Source organism: Podarcis melisellensis, assembly GCF_964234715.1.
Source record: "Podarcis melisellensis genome assembly, chromosome: 1".
NCBI classification, from domain to species: Eukaryota; Metazoa; Chordata; class Lepidosauria; order Squamata; family Lacertidae; genus Podarcis; species Podarcis melisellensis.
In genome coordinates, this window is record NC_138528.1 from 86,955,706 (window position 1) to 86,976,654 (window position 20,949).

The 20,949-nt window shown below is 41.2% G+C and overlaps 1 protein-coding gene across 2 annotated transcripts in view; it reads left to right on the forward strand.

The window, feature by feature from the left end:
• The first annotated feature begins 3,110 nt into the window (after positions 1 to 3,110).
• Positions 3,111 to 20,949, forward strand: part of MAP3K2 (mitogen-activated protein kinase kinase kinase 2) — a 37,051-nt gene continuing 19,212 nt past the window's right edge. For both annotated transcript variants that reach the window (XR_014162460.1, XM_081885821.1), the window contains exons 1-12: positions 3,111 to 3,908; positions 11,645 to 11,714; positions 12,031 to 12,149; positions 12,500 to 12,540; positions 14,013 to 14,112; positions 14,223 to 14,336; positions 15,456 to 15,543; positions 16,110 to 16,240; positions 17,090 to 17,169; positions 17,284 to 17,351; positions 18,076 to 18,168; positions 20,127 to 20,333. Coding sequence is in view for 1 of the 2 variants with exons in the window: in XM_081885821.1 (XP_081741947.1) it covers positions 11,711 to 11,714; positions 12,031 to 12,149; positions 12,500 to 12,540; positions 14,013 to 14,112; positions 14,223 to 14,336; positions 15,456 to 15,543; positions 16,110 to 16,240; positions 17,090 to 17,169; positions 17,284 to 17,351; positions 18,076 to 18,168; positions 20,127 to 20,333 (1,045 nt within the window). In the remaining variant the exon portion in view is untranslated. The remainder of the gene's footprint in view (positions 3,909 to 11,644; positions 11,715 to 12,030; positions 12,150 to 12,499; positions 12,541 to 14,012; positions 14,113 to 14,222; positions 14,337 to 15,455; positions 15,544 to 16,109; positions 16,241 to 17,089; positions 17,170 to 17,283; positions 17,352 to 18,075; positions 18,169 to 20,126; positions 20,334 to 20,949) is intronic.

A 20,949-nucleotide genomic window follows, 5' to 3' on the forward strand; every position in this document is an offset into this window, starting at 1 on the left:
ACGACTCTGGGATTGCGGCGCTCATCTTGGCCGACGGAGCCGGCGTACAGCTTCCGGGTCATGTGGCCAGCATGACTAAGCCGCTTCTGGTGAACCAGAGCAGCACACAGAAATGCCATTCTCGCTGGAGTGGTACCTATTTATCTACTTGCACTTTGACATGCTTTCGAACTGCTAGGTTGGCATCTTTAGCCTGTACTATACTTTAAAAGTTCAGAGGTTCAGAAAGGGAAATGCCTTCATCTTGTACACATGGATAAAACAATGGCAAAGCTTCATTTTGTTCACATGTGTTACAAGATAGTTTATTTTTCTGAACTAGCACTGCTTCTCTTAGACAGCTTGATTTGCAAGCCTTCAGGCTGGTATGTGCCATAGCCATCATATTGACTTAATTCTAGTGATTAGAGAAGTTGTCCAGAAACATTCCCCCCCGCCCCCCACAAAGGAGCTGAAGAGGAGAGGTGGCAGATGAAGAACTGAAATATGGATACTTCATTATCACTGCAATTACCAGAACCCAAGGGGAAGAAGAAAAATCATTAGAGCTATAAGGGAAAGCTCATGTTAGCTGCAGTTCCTTGCTTTTAATGAATTGCATTTTATATATTTATTTTGCCAAATAAAAAAGAAAATTAGCAAAATGTTATCCTGCCAGAGTGTAAAACTTTGAAGGGGTAGTTTCAAAGCCAAGTTACTGCACAAATTTAAATGTTTAGTATCTAAACACTGGTTCTTGGGAGTCTTCATTTTCCTCTAGGCGGAAGTGTAGTAGCAAAAAAAGGAATGGAATATCTTTCTCTTCCCTGATAACAGTGCATCTTCTTTTCATAATTGACTGCTGTTGTGACAATTAGGAAGTTTGCATCACCCTTTGCAAACACTGTTGAACAGCGGATATCTATCAGCTTACAAACAGTTTATGAACTGTCTTGTTAGCAAGGAAATACTCATTTATTTGAACATCCAAGTCGCTTTTGAAGTTCACCTGCACACCAATGATGGCTTTTGATCAACTCAGATGTGTACTATCCTTCACTGATAGACCAGATTTATAACCATAAAAGACAGTTAGTAGGTTACTGTATTTCTGGAAAACGTAATTAACAGATTGCCTTGGTGTAGGGCGGCTGCATTTAATTCAATCTTTGACGAGAACAAACATCAGCAGCCTATTAAGGAACCCTTTAGTGACTCTTCTGTTATTTCCCTGCCTACTATGGCCCACAGTGCTTCAGGAAGGACTGGCTTGTTTGTCTTTCTTAAGCAGTCCAGAGAAGCTCCAAAAAGGGATAATGGGACCATTCATAATTGAAGACACGTGAGAGATCTTCACTTACGCTCTTTGCTGATAAAGCCAGATGCTGGAAAACAAGATGTCTTATGGGCTTACGTACTACCTTCACTCCATTTTTTGCTTTGCTCTCTTGAATGTATATTGTGAAACACTTTTCTTACTATGGACTTCAGAATATGTTGCCCAGCGTTGACATCTTGACCCTAAATGTCACTTTATTTCCTGTTTCATAGTGATGGAGGGTTTCTATCCTGGAGGTAATCATAGTTAAAACATTTGCTTTTATTTTTATTTTTCCATCCTGGATTAGATGCTGGTCTTGTGTTTGACACTGTGGTTCCGTTTAACTTCCAAACAGTATTGTTCATTTCTGTACAATGGGCCGGAAATCAACAATGCACAAAACACTTCCTTAAAAACAAACAATACAGGGAAACGCCATTTGTTATGTCTCCTTCACATGGGTTTATGCAAAGAAAACGTTTAACAGAAAGGTGTACATACATACATATATATATAAAACACAGTATACGGCTTACTAGCACTACCGCAGGTTCCCAGAATGGAAAAGACTGTGTTTCCAATTTCACCTAGTGACTAGCCAGATGATTACATTTCACCTATTTATAGATAGCTTAATATTCAGAATTTCTGCACCTTGTCCATAAACGTGTTTAAAAAATAATAATACAGAATACAAGAATGAAATAAAATTGGCTCTCTAATAAGCCAACTTTAAGCCATGCGAGTTCTGCTGGCATGTTGACCAGAGAAGGCTGCATGGCGACATCCCTCGCCAGCACAGCATCCCTGCACGCACGCGCTCTCCCCAGGGCTACGAGCGGCTGTCGGTGGAGATCGAACCTGCGATCCGAGGGCGGGCAGAGAGGCAGGCAGGCACTGCCCCAGAGAGATCCACAAGGCGGCAGGGGAAGCTGCGCATGCTCCTTCTGATAATCGCTTTTCGCGTCACCGGCCACTGTGTGGCGAGCGTCGCTCGCGAGGTACGGAGAGCTCTGGCTTGCGCACCACAGAGATAAGAATAGGAGAGAAGCCCATCATTAACGAGACGGAGAATTTCAGGGTTCGCACAAGGGAATGTCAGTGGGGTCGGAAGCGAGCGCTGGCCATAGAAATCAGTGGAGAAACAGGATTTTGTAGGAGGTGAAGCTGAGGTGAGAAGCAGGGCTGACTTTCCACTCAAGGCTGCCTAATGCGAAACACCCTTCAGCTCAATCTTATTCATTTGCCTCCTCAAATCAGCCTGCCAGGCCAGCTCCAATATACAGTCGCTTGCAAAAGCATTATGTTTTTAAAACTCTAATTACTAAAATAAATATATTTAACAATATATACAAGAAATCGGGACGTGAACAAGGAAGAGTATGAAGTTATGACTTTTCTACCTTGTTTGAGGAGAGCTTTAACTATATTAAAATTGTGGATTTCTCCATTGTTACAGGGAGAAAACATTTACAAATAACCCGGAAATTTCTTCCTAGTAAAATCCAGTTTTACAAATCCAGATCAATTTTAGAATGGAAATGCCAGTTAACTTCTTTGACTCCTGCGGCTTGCAGACTTGTGAGTTCCAATCCAGGAAGTTCTGCTTCTATATAGGAGTGCGTTTATCCTCAGTTGGTAGTTCTATGACACAAAGCATATGTATTTCGGTGGTGTGTGTGTGTTTTTTTAACAGTCTTAGAATTCCCCAAGACCTCCAATGCCGCTCTGCACTCAGAGGAGATCATAGATGCCGGGGTTCCTTTTTATTTCCGCCCCCGACCGGCAGTTGGACGCTATGGGAAGAGGTAGTGGGTGTCCACAGACGTAACCGGAACTACAACTCCCATCATCCCTCATTATTGGCTATGCCGTCGTGGGGCTTGCTGGGAGTTGTGGTCCTACGACTTCAACGGGTTACAAAAGCTATCCTTTCGGGAGACACTTTCTCCGAGCGCGCTTCTTCAGGCCACCCGCGAGCCCCTTTCCGAATAAAGTCTCCGCAGGGGGACGCGGCTCTTTCCCTCCTTCGTGCCATTTATTTATTTATTTATTTAGGCGCGACGTGCGTCGTGACGTTGAGACGTTCCATCTTGTGTGTGTGTATGGGAGTCACGGGCTCCTGCGTGGGGGGAGGCGGAGCCTGAGGAGATCTTGAGGAGGAAAAAGAACAGGGGTTGCTTGTGAGGGGTGGGGGTGGGCGAAAAGGTCTGCTCGAATAGGAGACGGGCACCGGGTTGGGGTGGTGGGGGCTCCTTGCGCGCTTCGTTTCTTTCCCCCTCCGGCCCCCGGGTAGCGCAGGGGAGAGTGAGGGGGGCCGCTGCCTCATTGGGCACTTCCACCTCCTCCCCCCGGCTTTTTCTGTGGGTCTGTTCCCCTCCCCCCGCATCGACGTGCTGCTTGCCCCCCTCCCTGCGGAGGGGGTGTTGCTGGGTCTGCTGTTCTCCCCCCCTCACTGATACCCGGTGAGGGGTGAGAGTGGGTCTGGCCTCAGCTGAAAGCCAGGATCCTGGACCCCTCCGGTGTTCGAGGCCTGGAGCTGCCGGCTTCTGGGGGGGAGGGAACCCTCCGCCTCCCCCCCCCGCACTTCCTCGTCTCTGCCCCACAGGTAGGTAGTGTGTGCGCGCGCGCGTTCATATCCCCTGCTCTGGTGTCTGAGGAGATGGGGAAAGGAGCCTCTTGCTCTTAGTGTAGGAGACCCCACCCCCCTTTGGAGCTCATAGCCATGCATGTAACCTATATTTATTATATATGATATATTAGCTTTATTTCTAGTGGGTCACTTTTCCTGGTTGCGGTTATAATTGGCAAAAGCCAGGTACTGAAAGTCTATGGGGATTCGGGGTTTGGGAGGACCCTTGAGTTGTCATTGAGGAAGAAAGGGGAGGAGTAAATTGTGGTTTCTTTCTATGCCATCCTGCGTGTGTGTCTACTCAAATGTAAGTCCCGCTATCAAGAGTGTAGCTGGGATTTTGGCATGTGTGTGTGTTTCTTTGGAAAGGAGGTGAGGTTTGTGAGTTCTCTAGACCATAAGGCTTGGCGTAAGCATACTTATTTGGGAATAAGTCACACTGTGTGTACATTTATCTCAGAATGGAAAAAAGGTTTTTATATAGCATCTTTTTGCTCTGCTACCACACATGCACACAAAGACACATCTCGAGCAGAGGAATCTGGTTTCAACTGCAGAGATGAGGTATGGAGAGAGAGGAAATAAGCAAGAATCCACAAGATACTTGCAAAAGAGCATCAGGTAAGAAGTAGGCCACAGTTTAACACTGTGGCTCAAAGAACAGGATGTCAGCACAGATTAGGGTTGATGTAAAAATGAGATATTGATTTACTAGAAGTATAAAACGGGGTTTTAATCCTGATTTGGGATTTTATGGAGGAGTTGGTGCAGTTTTGGTGGCCATGTTGGCTAGTGACAAATTTCAGTGTGTAGTTGTGGAGTGTAGTTAGAGGTTATGGTCAAGTTGAGTGACTTCTACTGACAAGGAATATTGGGTGAATGTGCTGTTTTTTATGTGTTGCGGCTTGTAACTTGTACTACCCTATTAATGTCATTTTACTTGAGTTCTTGATGTTGCGAATTTATGAGAATTGCCTATCAGGTATTTTCAAGAGGGAAAGTGAACAAAGAGCTCCTTTTGCCCTGAGTTGTGAAGTGTGGAAATACATGCAAGGAATTTATCTAGCTTCCGTTCTTACTTTGCAAACAAATTCTTCAGGGTTTGCCACAACATTGTTGGTTAGAAGATCAAAGCTGAAAGATGCTGACCACAACTTAGTGATATTTGTGTTTCATGCTTATTTTCTGTTGAATGGCTAAAAAGGCTAGTGGAAGTTCACTTTTGGAGTGATGAATTTTCATAGAATACTGTATCTGTGCTCTCTCCACTCACAAATCCCCCTGGAATTCCCCCACATTAACCCTTTTCATTCCCACTCTACACAACTGTTAAGCTCACTTTTCATTTTCCCAACCTCATTTCAGAAGTCACCTCTCCTATTCTGTAGCCTTGCTTTGAATGCCTGTTTTCACCTTCATCCCCATATCCATGCCTCCCTCTCTCTTTTTGTGCAACCCCTGCACACAGACCACCCCCATAGTAATTTCCTGTATCTTCCCCCTCCAAATACATTGCATCCACTAACCATCCTTTTCACCTTCCATCCAGTTATGATGAAGCCACCATCCCCTCATGGTAGAGACTTTTATTCCTCTGCTTTCATCTTCATCCCAGCTCCCATGCCTCCCACTCCCTCTTTCTTTGCAACTTCCTCTGCACCCATTTTCAACTTCACCCCTTTTTCTTACCTCCTCCTTCCTATTTTTTTCTAACTCTGCCTTGCACACAGACCACCCACCAATTCCATGCCTTCTCTGCTCTCCTATTCTGTAGCCTCTTTTGCACATATACACCATGCTGATATGCTACTACATTTTTAAGAGGAATAGAATTTTAAGAGCAAGTATGCTAGTTAGCTTGTGTTGATGGATGTTGTACATATATGGGTGTTTGCTTGTTAATAAAATATATCTTCTAAATTACTACATTGAATCTGTAACTTCATGGGACCAAACACATGAGAACAGAAATGCATTCTGTGAAGGTACAATTGAATATCTGAGGGCTCCACATTTTTTTCTCTTTCACATGAGGCAGACCTGAGGAAGATGCTTAAAACAACCAATTTCCACATTTCAGTTTTCTCCCCTTATTCCTGTAATCAAACAATGGCAGAAGTTTCAGTAAAGCAGGGATGTAAGAACACTGAGGGTTGTTGTTGTTGTCTAAACCAATTTTAACAAGGAGAAATACAAGAGGTGGGTACAACACATAAGCTAATATCAAAAAGCTAACACAACAGAGCCTTCCCCAACTCTTTTCTCACTCTACTCAAACTCTATTTTCAACTGCCACTCCCCCCTTCAGTGCTGCAAATTTGTGACTATCAGTTGTAAATTTTAATTTAGGAACAAAATTCAGTTTCATGATCATAACAAGCTGAAAGATGTTGCTGTCAGGGCAGAAGCATATAGGATAAACAACTTAGCAATGTTTTTGGGGGGGAGGAAAAATAGTATTTTGATTTTTGCAATTCCTTGCCATGTTAACATTACAATATTAAAACATTACAAAAAGGGTTGTCATTCAGACTATTTTCAGCCCAAGTAAATGCTGATGCAGACTTCCTCTAGAAACTGTAAAATTGTGAAATGCTTTAATTATCACCTTGGTAGAAAATGACACATTTAACTTGATGCCAAAAAGCAAAGAAGTGGATGCCAAAAAGCAAAGAAGTGGTTAGCAACGTAGTTGTGAAGTTTTTTGATGTAAAAAAAAGAGAGGTCTGTATAGCCAGAACCATTAAACCATTTATTAGCTGAACATTATTGCTCCCACCCTCTTGTACTCTGCATAACTTGCTACATTGGTTGATATGTGAACTGAGCTATGTTCAAGGTATTGTAATTGACAGATAAAGCCTTGAACTACTCAGGGCCAGGTTACCTGAAAGAGCTGTTTGATCTCTTAGCTAATCAACCTGAAACCCTATTGGTGGTAGTGGTTCCTAAAGATTATTTTATGGCGGGGTGGAGAATCTGCAGTCCATGGACCTATTCTGGGCCACCAAGCCACTCAGTTTGGTCTTTGAGGCCATTTCAAGTGAACTCTGCCCAACTGTCCTACACATGATGTCATTATGATGTCAGGTGTGGGGTATGTAAGGAAACGGTTTGGCCAAAAGCCCCTTGGCATACACTGCCAGTTGGCAGTGCCAGCAACACCCCTATTTTGCAATAGTTCCCAAGTGCCCAGCTACCAACTAGTTGTTGGGTGCTTGATAGCTGCTGTACAGGGGGCTTTGCCAGCCCTGTGTTTGGTGCTCAGGTGTCAAGCCTAGAGCTTGCAAAGACTTTGGGCTAAGCTTCCGGTTTTGGCACTTGACAGTCATCTGCTATCATTATGAAAACAGATGATTTATAGATGGATTGTCCCTCCCTTCTGTCAGAGTTGACTTGCAGGAGTGGAGGGTGATAAAGATATGGCCCATTTGGCCAAAAAGGTTCCTCACCATTTTTGAGTGATGAATTGGAAGGGGGCATTTTGTACGCTTGCTCCTGCCATTTGGAAGGCCCTTCCCTGTGCAATCTATCAGTTATCTGCTTGAAGCCACACCTTGTTCAGGCCTCTCCTGTCCCCTAAGGCTGGACTCTGTCTCTTTGTATCTCGGTTTCCTGTATGTTTATGGTGTTTATGGTCTTGTGTTTTATTGTTGTTTTTATTGATTTTATGCTGTCTTTTATTTTATATGGGTACTCTGCTTCAAATTTTTCAAACATTAAGCAGTCTATATATTTTTTTTCCAAATAAGATAAATAGTATGGGGCACTTTTTTCCTTACCTGTACCAAGAACAACTCTCAGTGATAATCTCCCTACAGCCTTGCCAGCTAAATAGTGTTGGTGTTATGAAATTCTTGGCTTGTGAAGAGAGTAATACTTAAAATAAAATAAACAGTTTCAACTTAATGTGTGCAGTGCTGAAGACTACCCAAATCCATGAAAGTTTCTGCTTATCTTCAGTCTTAATTGTTTAGGCAGCAGACGGGTTTCAAAAGTGTTAGGAACAGAGGAATTTCGTAATTCAACACACATGTTCTTTCTGACCTTAAAATATCCAGATGTTTCTGTTGTTCATTTCAGCCCATTTTTTTAGTTTTTAAGATTTGTTTTTTGCAAGAGCAACCTGCAACACAATTTTGTAGTGTGGGGTGCTTCAGTACAGCATCACGGCTACTCAATTCTCCCCAACCCACTCCAGTATATACGTATGCAGTGCCAGTATTTTATGGCTACCAAGCATATTCAGCCCCCATTGGGCTGTTCTGGAGATTAATTTCCTACTGATGGTTTCCCCTCTAAATATTTGTTTTTAATTTATGACAACCTTGGGGTTCTTTAAAGCCTGGCGAAACCACCTCCTCCTCCTCTGCATGGATAGTTCTGAAGGGCTGTCACTTAGCTAATTTTGATTGCTATTAGTCTGTACAAATGCAGTGTGGAGTATGGACTGTTTCTGTTCAGGGTTCCAGCTACTCTGTCCCATTCTCCTCTCTGCCTCCCACAGGTCCCCCATCTAGCAGTCAGTATTCTGAGCGGAGGTGGCAGACACACCTTTGTGCTGAATCCCAGATACATTAGAATCTTGGATTTCTGTGAACAGCTCTCAATTCTGTCCCTGGGGACACTTTAAAGTAGTTTATGTGTGTGAACGAGGAAGTGACCTATCAAGACAGTGAAATGGCCTTGTCTATCCATTTTATATCTTTGTCTTTCTCTGGCCATTGTGTTCCTGCTCCCACATAGTTTATAGTTGTTGTTTTTCATGACAGTCAGTCAGCATTTTGTGCCCAATGGATAGGTTTCAGAATTACCTGATTTGGTTTTCCAAATGAGAAACCACCAGTAGGAAATTAAGCTCCAAAATTGTGTTGCAGGTTGCTCTTGCAAAGAACAAATGGTTTCCCATCTAAATAGATAGATAGATAGTACTCCTAATCTTCAGAGTTAGCCGGTTTCTTCTTGTGCATGGGTAGTGGTGTTTCAGCTACTTTGTGTGAGGACAAAATACAGTGGTACCTCGGGTTAAGTACTTAATTTGTTCCGGAGGTCTGTTCTTAACTTGAAACTTCTTAACCTGAAGCACCACTTTAGCTAAAGGAGTCTCCTGCTGCTGCCGCGCCGCCGGAGCACAATTTCTGTTCTCATCCTGAAGCAAAGTTCTTAACTTGAGGTACTATTTCTGGGTTAGTGGAGTCTGTAACCTGAAGCGTATGTAACCTGAGGTACCCCTGTACTTAAATATAGTTGATATGATGGGGAGAGAGATGGAGGTAAACAGAAACATACATATGCAAACCTGCTGAAAAAGTAAAATGCGGAGGTGCTGTTCCTGTACATGCATGTAGCAGCTTCTTTGAATTGTGGCTTTAGTTGGTTCGGATAGGAATACGTATATAAAACCAGACTTTCATTTGCATTGCAATCATCTATAACAGAAAGGTGTTGATATTCTGCATTGGTGTCTGGAGACGGTATTGGGCAGGATAAGGGCTAATAAATTGAAACTTAATCTAGACAAGACAAAGGGGTTGTGGAATAGGGGTTCATCCTGTTCCAAATGGGACAGTACTCTCCTTGAAGAATCACGTTCACAGTTTGGGTGGGTTGTGTGCTTCTGGACTCTGCTTTGTACCTGGGTGCTCAAAGAGCAGTTGTAGCCAGGAGTGCCTTTGTCCTGCTTAGCTGGTGTGACAACTGTGTCCATTTCTACGAGGTCGGACCTGGTCATGGTGACCATGTAGACATAGTTGCATCCAGATTGGATTATTGAAGCATGCTCTGTGTGGGGCTACCTTTCCAAAGTTTTTTGAAACTAGTTGGTTGAGAATGCTGGCTTATGGGATGATGTTACACCTGTCCTGCCAGGCTGCACTGGCTACTGATTTGTTTCAAAGTATAAATCAAAGTGTTGGTGCCTTAAGACCAGGATACTGTGGACAGCCCCTTCCTGTATCTTCCTGCCCTCACCTTAAGATATTACTGAGATGCTCTTCTCTATGTCCCAACTGTAAGAACAGAAGGAAAGCCTGCCAAATCAGGCCAAAGGCCCATCTAGTTCAGCACCTTGTCACGGTGAGCTGCTTTTGAGAAACCCACAAACAGGACCCAAGCACAAGAGCACTCTCCCCTTCTGTGGTTTCTGGCCACTGGTATTCCATAGCATATTGCTTCTGACCACAGAGGTAAAGCATAGCCATCATGGCTAATAGCCACTTATTTTCCATGAATTTGTACAATCCTCTTCTAAAGCCATCCAAGTTGGTGCCCAGCTACAGTATGATGCAGGCATGGTTGCTAGGGTCTAGATAAACATCCTTCTCTGCAGCTACACCTAAATTTTTTAACACTTGAATGCTTCCCCCTTTTTTTACAGTGTTTCACTATATGGCAAAAACCTTTTTGTTTAGGCTGGTATTGTTTTATCATTTGGGTAGATTAGTATTAATCTCTATTTTAGCTGCTACAACTTAGCTCTCTTTTAATTATATTGTGTTAATGTTTTTAAAAGAATTGTATTTTATTCTGGGTTTTAATTGTTAGCTGTTCTGAATGGTGTATAGGCACCACTAGGAAAATTATGTTTTATTGTATTTGTAAAATGTATCTGCTTTTTCACTATTAGTAGGCCCAAAGTGTGTACAATGTCAATAAAACAATAAAATTCATAGTAATGTATCAATAAGATGCACCAAGATAAACACAATCAGCATATGCATGTAACAGTGTAGCAACCTACAATGATGTTAACTGCACACTTCCTGATTTAAGTTCGACAAATGAGCAAGTCCAGAGGATACCTGTCTTCCATAGCGTTTCATTTTATTGTTGAATCAATTTGATTTTGGGTAAATCTTAACTTGGTCTTCTAATATTGGTGGACACTGAATTTTCAACAAATCCTGTGAATTGTCTGTTTCAGGCATAGATGGCATGTGATGGACTGTTAGTACTGATTAGTTTCCTTGAATTTATTTTTTCTGCTGGTTCTGATTTTAATTTTTATGGGTGCATGCTTTTAGTATTCTGTGGATTTGCTCACTTTTCCTATGGTTTTAAACTTCATTTTTTTATATTCATACATATAGTCACTCAGGTTATTTTGAGAAAGGTGACTAAAATGTAATAAACAATATATAATCATTATGACAACACAGTTCTAAGTGGGCTTCAGCTTTTTGCTTCTCTAGAGGAGAGTGGCATTTACTTCACAAATATATTTCATCTTTATTAAAGTTTACCGCCTCTGTTGCTCCCCCCACACACCATGTGATCCCTACAATCATATCTGTCCAGACAGGTTTCTTTTATTATTTTAGTATATGATTTAAGATCAAGAAGAGGTTAAAACAACAACAGCTTTATTGTGTCAGTTCAGCCAACATAATGCTTCTCTGCTGCATGGTAATTTGGAGGTCTGAGAAAGGGACTGTGGTTTGCAGAGCTATAATAATACAACAAAAGCTAAAACACTGCATTGTTGGCTATTCACGAACAGTAGTCAAGTAATTCCTATATATTCCTTCACCCATACTTCTTCATGAAGAAGCTGATGGGAAAGGATGTGGCTGACCTGTAACTAATTTCCAGTGGCTTATTATATTTAACATTTGGGACATGGCAATCTTCTTTTTTTATGCCTGTAATCATAGTCCTTTCTGAACTGTTTATTCTCTTCATTGCTGTAATTTATGTGTTTGTTTTTCATATAGGCAATAGAAGGGTTCTAATGGGAGAACCATTCTTCTGAAGTAAAGGTTTGCTGGCTGGCTGCAGCTATGGGTAAGTTCTTGGGTTCAACTCAATTTAGCTCAAGCACATCAGCCTTGTGTTCATAATGCAAACCAACATTGAAAACAGGACATTTTTGCAAGTGTATATTAAAATTTGGAAATCTATGTTAACAACATAAGTTAGAATACAAAGTAGTTCTTGAGACATTAGACAGTCTGAATATAAATGAGTTAATAAAATGTATAATCAGAACAATCTTCAGATCCTACTTATTTTATTGGAGGTATTAAAAATAATAAACCTTGTTTTCAAAGGCATTTTATGAATAGTGGGTACAGATAGTTCTTTTTTCCTCCCTAAACAGATGAGCAGCAAGCTTTGAAGTCAATCATGCAGGATTTGGCAGTCCTTCATAAGGCAAGTCGCCCTCCGTTGCCTCTACAAGAAACAGGGAAAGCAAAATCATCTTCACCGAAAAAACAGGTAATCCTGTAATGTGTTTGTCTTACAATGAAGAATGTGTTCCTGCATTTGATGTGAGTGATTTCCACTTGCTGGGAATGTTCCACCTTGTGGTGTACATATTTTTGAAATTATGAGGTAAATGAAAGGGATATAGTGTTGCAGAACAGATCTTAAACAGATGTGTCCTGTGTACCAGAGTAATGCATATCCCAAATTCCCACTTCCCAATAGTTTTTCTTCCATTGCCAAAGAATGTTGCTTCAAGTGTGTGAGAATATTTGTTGGCCGTCTGCAATCCAGGGAGGAATATTCACAAATAATATTTGTTCCCAGCTTTGTTTTCTAGTATGTGTGTAATTCTTTTACAGAATGATGTCCGAGTCAAATTTGAACACCGAGGAGAGAAAAGGTAAAAAAAGATAATCCACAAGTTTCCAGAATCCATTCTGAATGTTACATCCAGTTGATGACCCTCGGCAGATGAAAGGCTCTTTGATCCAGTGGAATGGGAATTGAGGCAATATTTAACAATTCCCCCTAGAATTCCCACATCTGCTGCAAAGGGTTACTGGACCCTTCAGAACAGTATGGACTATAGAATGGGGGGGGGGGTGTGCAAAAGGAAAATGACTAATGATTACGGTGATCCCTGATTCACTGGCTAAAAATTCCATTGAATCAAATTGTCTTCTGTCAGTGAAGGAAAACCAATTGGATGCAACCCATAATATTTTGTAGCTTTATGGAGTATTGGCAAAGCTTGATAGAGAATAGAGAGATGCCTATCCAACGTCAGTGTTTAGAAAAGAGAAACTTAAGAAATGTGCTAAAAATGCATGTATATGTGTGAAATATATATGTTGCTATCTTTTGCTCCTAGAATAGAATAAGGAGCAATATATCTTAATAAAATCATTTATTTTTACACATGCACACACTATAATACTCCTGCACTGCAGGAGTATTATAGATGACTAGATGACCCTTGGGTCCCTTCAAACTCTACAATTCTATAATTCTAATTACACATGCAAAGTAAGCTCAATTATGTCATCCAGCTACTCCTGAATCCCAAAGAAAATGGGGGAGCCTTCATGCACCTGCGTCATGGTTTGTGATGGTCAGCTAGTTTCCATTTCTGCTGAGTAAATTACTAATGCTCAGAGAGATCAAACCTGGAAAATGATCTAGCTTCTGTTCTTGTGCTAAAAACTGACTTCAGGTTATTTTGGTGAACAAATTTATTCTGTGTTAGTATTTCACCTCAAATGACTGCACAGCACGTATTTCAAATCCTTAAGATAGTTTGCCTTTGGCATAGGAATTAATTTCCTAGAAACTCTTGGCCTAGTTGATGTATCGCAATTAGGAGAGTTTTACTTAAATGAGGTATTGACTCACATAGTTTAAGCCTGTTGCAGATCTTAAATAAATCATTTCTAAGCATGGCTTTCTAACTTTAGAAAATCTTATAATGGCTGATAAAATCTATCTTCGGAAGCTGATTAGCTTGTTAATTCACTGTGCAAGTAGCAATTTGACTACTACTTTTTCAGCTGCAGTAATTATTTGGTGTAAGGTGGGTTGAAACAGTATTCTAGAATAGTGCAATAGTTTACCCAGCAGCAATCATGTACATTCGATGATTCACCTTACTGCATATGGGGTTATTAATTTGGGTGCTGTTTTTGTCTTTTCAGTAAATGCACTTTTTAATAATTTGATTTTTAAGAGAGAATGTGACACCTTATGAAAACATGCTTTTCTCCCCCTGCCCCCCCGGTATGTCACTATTCCACGAACAAAAATTTAACTTTCATCATTGTCATCATTAGCTACTTGTTTTCATGTCGGTGGATTTTCCCCCAACTTGTATTACAGAATTCTACAGTTTCCTAGACCTGTCAAGCTAGAAGATATTGCATCAAAAGCTAAAGTTGCCTTTGGACAGTCAATGAATTTGCATTACAGCAATAATGAGGTAAAAGAATGGTTCTTGAATAGTAGTTGTTTGTGTTATTCCTTAATCACATCAGCTGTGAGTAGGTTGCATTGTGACCTTGTTCTGTGTGTATACTTTTCTGCCTGTAGCTGGTGATCCCATTAGCTACACAGGATGACCTGGACAAAGCGGTACAGCTTCTTGATCGAAGTGTTCATATGAAGAGTCTCAAGATATTGCTTGTTGCCCATGGAAACACACAGGTCTGTACATGTTATTTATACAGATGTGTGTGTGTGTATTCAGATATCACATGACACAAGTGAACTTTCTGTGTTTAAAATTAGTCTTTGGGGCATGTCCACATGAATCGAAATCTATTGGTCTGTTTTGAACTAGCTTTGTTTGTGTGTTATGTGCTCAAATGAAGAAATCCAGATGGCTGATTTTCTGAAGCTCTGTTCAGGTGTTCATTATGAGGATTAACTTAACACATGGGGATTAGAGAGCACCACCCGAGCTCCACCCTCTTAGGTCACACTCAAGAAGGTTCCCTGAGGTCCTAGCGTTCCAAAATATGTGAAAGCCTCCATGAGTAAAGGAGGCTTTATTAATGCAGATAGTTGCACTTGAACCCACGGAGGGCAGCAGGGAAGATGCAGAGCTAGTGTGCTCATTCATGGACGCTCCCCTCCTCACATTTGAATGCCTGAACAGAGACGAGAGTCTATGGAGGGCATGAATTGCTGTGGCAACACTGGATTATGCAGCACACTACTGCTTTTACAAGTTGCAGACTTTTGCTTCCTACTACTTGCCTCACCAAAGCAGTGGGAAGGGGTGATCTAGGCATGACCTACGTCAATTCAAAGACTGCTAGCGACTGTATTTTTTTTATCTGTTAGTGCTGATAGCTGCCATTGTGTGAAAGATGGATTCAAAAGTATTTTTTCATGGACTAGAACAGGCATTGGCAAACTCGGCTCTCCAGATGTTTTGGGACTACAACTCCCATCATCCAAAGCTAACTGGACCAGTGGTCAGGGATGATGGGAGCTGTAGTCCCAAAACATCTGGAGGGACAAGTTTGCCTATGCCTGGGCTAGAATGATGACAAAAGTAAAATATTACTGACAGAAATAGAATATTTCTCCCCAGTTTTAAAATACTCTCGTTTACATATTTTAAATCGTTTAATTCCTTTGTTTTTGTAACTGGCTTTTTGAAAGTGTGGTCCAAAAAGAGCTGCTAAGGTTGTGTAGGCACAGCAGCAAATAGCACCTGTCCTCCTTAATAGTCTATTCACTGAAAAATTACAATAGTGGGAAGATTTCTTATTTTTTTTAAGGGATAAATAAACTGCTCCATGCTTTCACCTTCAGAGTAATACTGAGCCTCTGCCATCGCTGGAAGATTTGGATAATACAGTTTTCAGAGTGACTGAGAGGAAAAACAGGCTTTCTGTAATAGGTAAGGAAACTTCATATTCCTACAGTTTTGACTTGGTTGGGTGATGAGTGGAGGGAATCAATATCTCTCAGTCTAATATACTTCACAGAATTGATGTGAGAATTAAATTGAGGTCAAATTTGGAGATACAAATGTAATAAATAAAAAGGTAAGTACCTGTGTGTGGGTGAGAGAGAGGAGACCAGCGCATTGAGTCCTAGCGCAATGTGACTTTTGTGCCCCTCTTCTCCCTCTGTAGCCCCTATTCCCTCCCCAAATCCTGGTTGGGAGGGTCAGGAGAACACCCAGAACAGCAGCAGGCAGAGGACAGAGGAAATCATTCTGTCTGGCAAGCCGAAATACTTGTGCTGGCAGAACAATCACTTAAGTGTGGCATTGAACCCCATCCCTTAGAATTTATCTTCCCACCAAGAGATAGCCAAATCTTATTTATTTTGTGTGCCTTGCAGCATCTGTGGGTGTTCAAATAAATGTCACATGCTTTGATACTAAAATCATATAAGTAGATGATTCTTGCTGGTAAAAGGATTTTTATAATTTACTGACATATTTTAAAAAATCAACAGGTTATTATAGTCGCGACAGAAGCTCTCCCCCTCCAGGATACATTCCAGATGAGCTGCACCAGGTGGCCCGGAATGGCTCATTCACCAGTATAAACAGTGAGGGCGAGTTCATTCCAGAAAGCATGGATCAGGTGAGTGTTTTCTTTCATTTTCCCTTTAGGGGCTACTGCATTAAGGGGCTTCTGCATTTCCTTTAAAAGGGGCTACTGCATTAAGGTTTTGCTGTTTAAGATCCTTTGTTACCTTCTTTGTTATCCTGACCTAACGGCTAACAGTCGACCATGGTGTAAAGGCCAGGGGAGATGCAGCTCTCCCAAAGGCAACTCTTGGTACAACTATATATGCTATGATCCTTCAGGCTTAGCTAAGCGATGTTGCAAGTGGCAGAAAGGGAAGGAAAAACCTCCCTCCTTTTCTTCCTTCATGCCCCTGATTCTGCTGTTGGTACTGCTTGCAAGGTAAGTGAATGGGGGGATATGTTTTTTGGGAGGGTTTCGGGGAGCGATGTGGGTTGGTGAATATTTACACAGGGACATTTTTCTGAATTACCAGATTTATTCAGAAAAATGGAATAAGATTTTTCTCATTCCCATCCCCTGAAGATCTCTGATAATTTACCAATAAATCTGAGGTGAGCTTGAGAAAATGTGCTCATCTCTAACACCAACACTTAATTATGCCCAGAAATGAACTGGTAGCCAGTGTATCTCCTTAAACACTGGATTAAGGTGTTCCCAGTATTCAAATTTGTGCTTGGCTAGTGTCTACGTAGCTCATCATGGAGCTACTTCGTTACTAACAGATGTTTCTGAGACATCTTCAAAGGTAGCCCTATGTATAATGTGTTACAGTAAGCAATCCAGAATGTTAGGAGCCTGGACAACCGTAGTCTGTGTTTCCCTAGCTTGTTGCATGTTGCCTATGTATGTTACACCCTTGTAGTGATAGTTCTTCAAACTTTCTTGTACTTTTGTTTCCAGATGCTGGATCCGTTATCACTGAGCAGTCCTGAAAACTCTGGCTCAGGAAGCTGCCCTTCGCTTGACAGCCCTTTAGATGGGTAAGAACAACATAATCTTCACTTCTTTCTGCTGTGATCTTTAAAACAACGAGGTAACAGAATTCAGGTAGTGCTTTATACAAGGATATAACAGTTCAGTGTTTCTACTTATAGGGACAACTACCCGAAGTCCCGGATGCCAAGAGCCCAGAGCTATCCAGATAATCACCAAGAGTTTTCTGGTAGGTAAAACAAATGCGTACAGTTTCCGATGCTATCCTTACAAAATCTTCTACTGTAACTTCATTGTGTGTCTGGATGTTTGCATAAAGTTTAACCTAATAACGTTTTATTTGTCTTTGAGGCTGTCGTAACAATGACAAAAGTATGAAAAGTAGAAACAACCGTATATTCATACAAAAATGTTTACTATTTTTTGAAATGCTAGTAAATCAGTATATCAGTGGAGATGAAGCATACACTTATAAGCCGCAAAAAATCAGTGAGGCAGAGCATAGCTATCATGGCTAATAAATATTAATAGCCTTAACTTCTATGAATTTGTCTAAACCTCTTTTAAAACCATCCAAGTTGGTGGTTATCCTGTGGGAGTGAGTTCCATAGGTTAACTATGTGCTGTGTAAAGAAGTACTTTCTTTTATCTGTCCTTGATCTTTCAACATTCAGCTTTGTTGGGTGTCCTTGTGCTATGATAGCAAGAGAAAAACTTTGTTCTGTCCATTTTCTCTATGCCATGCATAATTTTACAAACTTCTGTTGTGTCACGTCCTACTCGTCTTTTTTCTAAACAAAAAAGCTCCAAATAATGCAGCCTTTCCTTACAGGGGAATTACTCTGTCCCCTTGATTATTTTGGTTGATCATTTGACTAACTCACTTAACTTTTTCATCCAAACCCAAAATAGCCTAATTGAGAACAGGAATTTAATTGTTTTTTCCCCTTTAGATTATGATCTTCCTATATTTGAGAAGTTTGGCAAAGGTGGAACTTACCCTCGAAGGTATCATATTTCATACCACCATCAAGACTACAATGATGGTAAGTTTGTGGGCCCCTTAACACTTTCATGAAAGCTTTCCGCCCACAAAACCATAATGCACTTTCCTATCCAGAAGGGAGGCGATTTTAATCTTCAGTTGTGTGTGCTCTGCAATTCCAAAAGGTATTTCTTGGCTGGTCTCCTTTCCAAGTTTGAAATGTTCCTTAATTCTTGATCTGTTGTATGCAACCATAACAATGTGTGATGGATTTAGGAACATAATTAATTTGCATGAGTTTTCTGGATGGCCTAGAGGCAGAAATCACTGTTTGAAAGGGGGGAGGGGGGAGGAAAGCAACCTAAATGTAGGATTGCTGCTTTAGGAACATAGGAAGCTGCCTTGTACCAAGTCAAACCCTTGGTGCAGCTATCTCAGTGTTGTCTACCCTGACTGTGCACTGTTCTCCAGGGTTTCAGACTAAACTCTCAGCCTTGTGTGAAGATGCCAGGGATTGAACATGATGTCCTTCTGCATACAATGCAGATGCTCTACAACTTGGCCACTTTCATATTATGTGCGTGTTAGTAAACTCCTTTGAATTAGGTGGAATTTATTCCCAAATTAACTTCCATTGGCTTCCAGCATAACAAAAACAAATATTACACAGAGGCAGCTGAGTCGTGTTTCTTGCCGACAACTTAATTGTGGATTCTGCTGTTTAAATAACTCTGGGAAATTTTCCGTTGTTTCTTGTTACCCACGGGCATTATCGTATCTGAATCTCATTACAATTACTCCCAGTTTTAATAAAGGTAACAGTGTACTATATTTTACTGCATTGTACTATATTTTTAAAGCCATAGTTGCCTTCCCACAAAAGAAGTTCTCTATTTGCAGAAAGGGCTGAGATCCTGCAGAGTCTCACCCTGGAGGAAAGAAGGGAGAGAGGGGAAGGCAGTATTTGCAAATTTTCCACTGCAGCCCCCAGCACCACCCCAAGTTCTATTCCGGAATGGCCCTCAACCCTTCGGTTTTCAGGGGGCTGCAAGGGGAAGGAATGAGTGGAAACTACCTTCATCTGGCAGGAGTGTCTCATGAGGAGAGATCTATTTCCTCGTTGTCACAGAGCAGCATAGGACACTGTCTTATTCCAAGTCAGACCTTTGGTCCATCTAGCGCAGGGATGTTTACCCCAGTGGTTCCCAGTCTTTTTTGATACGGCAGCCCACATCAAAATTGACTTGGTATGGTACCCATTGATTTATTATCACATGAATTTAGGACCTTAGGTCCTCATGCATTTTAACTACAAGTTTGCTAGTTTTATAGCCATTACTTGAGGCATCCAGGCAAAAATTTCCATAACACTTTTCAGCCACCAGAAGGCGGTTTACAAATGCTGTAATGCAAAATTTACTCTTTCCCATGTTCAGTTACACGTTTCAATACAGCATTATAATAAAAGTTGTAAGAGGTATTCATCCTACCAATGAAGAATTATAAGCAGTACTTATTTTGGCCAACTTGTACAAGCCTTGTGCCTCACTTGCAGGTTGGAACCCACTGGCTGAGAAACACTTGCCTACTGACAGGCAGGGAATCACCAGGGTTTTAGATAGGAGACATTTTCCTGTACATGCCATCAGAGATTGAATCTGGGACTGCCTGCCACTGAGCTGTAGCCTTTCCCCAAGTTAAGTTCCTCCTTCCACACAGAAAAAGTTGTGTTAAGAGTTGGATCCAAGTCTGCTGAATGTGTACAATCTTGCAAGAGATGGTGCTAGATTTGTTTCCTTTGGAAGGTATTTCCTTATTCCTCATTCATCCTATGCACTTTTCTTTATTTTTTAATCTAGAGGTAGCATGCTCTGTTCATTTGTGATTGCCATTGAGGTAGAAAAGTGTGGTTCTAGTCTATCCAGCATTCAGTTACTGTCCTTTGCTTCCAGTGGAATGTACAAATGGAAATAATGTTTCATGGTCCTGTATTGTAGGTTTCTTTGTTCATTTCTGCAGGCCGTAAAACTTTTCCACGAGCTAGGAGAACCCAAGGAAACAGCTTACGATCCCCAGTTAGCTTCAGCCCAACTGATCACTCATTGAGTACAAGCAGTGGGAGCAGTGTTTTCACTCCAGAGTATGAAGATGGGCGGATGCGAAGAAGAGGAAGTGACATAGACAATCCTACTTTGACAGTCATGGATATCAGTCCGCCTAGCCGCTGTAAGGAAAAAAGCTGCATATAATGCCATGTGACAGACAAGTCCAGTAAAAATAAGGTAACTTTAAAATGATTGCAAAAGGAATTGTTTTGAGAGAACAATCAGACTAGCAAAACAACAAACAACCCCATACCAAAATATATATAGCGTGATACAAAACAGATTTCTTTTTCCATTCCCAGTTGCTGGACATGACTGAAAAGTAATAGCCACCTGACAGTGTAATATTTTGGAATCTTTGGGGTCAAATGGGTCCCTTTTTTGTAAATTTGTTATTAAAACCTATTAACACCGAATCTTGAAAAACAAAAACCTCTGGAACTTATTTTGTAAATTTCCTTTTTCTAAATCATCAGTAAAATCCATTGATGACAGTCACTGTCATGATCTTCTGGCATCTGGGCCAACACTTTGTTTCAGCATAAGACTCAATCCAGTATGGTTCCTCCATGCTAATAACAGCCAGTGTGGGTGGAAATGAATAAGGTACCCCAAATGCTTGACAGATTTTCTACCCCATAGAAGTGCTGGACTGTACACAATTTTGTGCCATCACATAGAGAATACTCTCCTAGAGGTGGTGATGTCTGATTTGGGGTGAACCCAAGCTTAGCTTA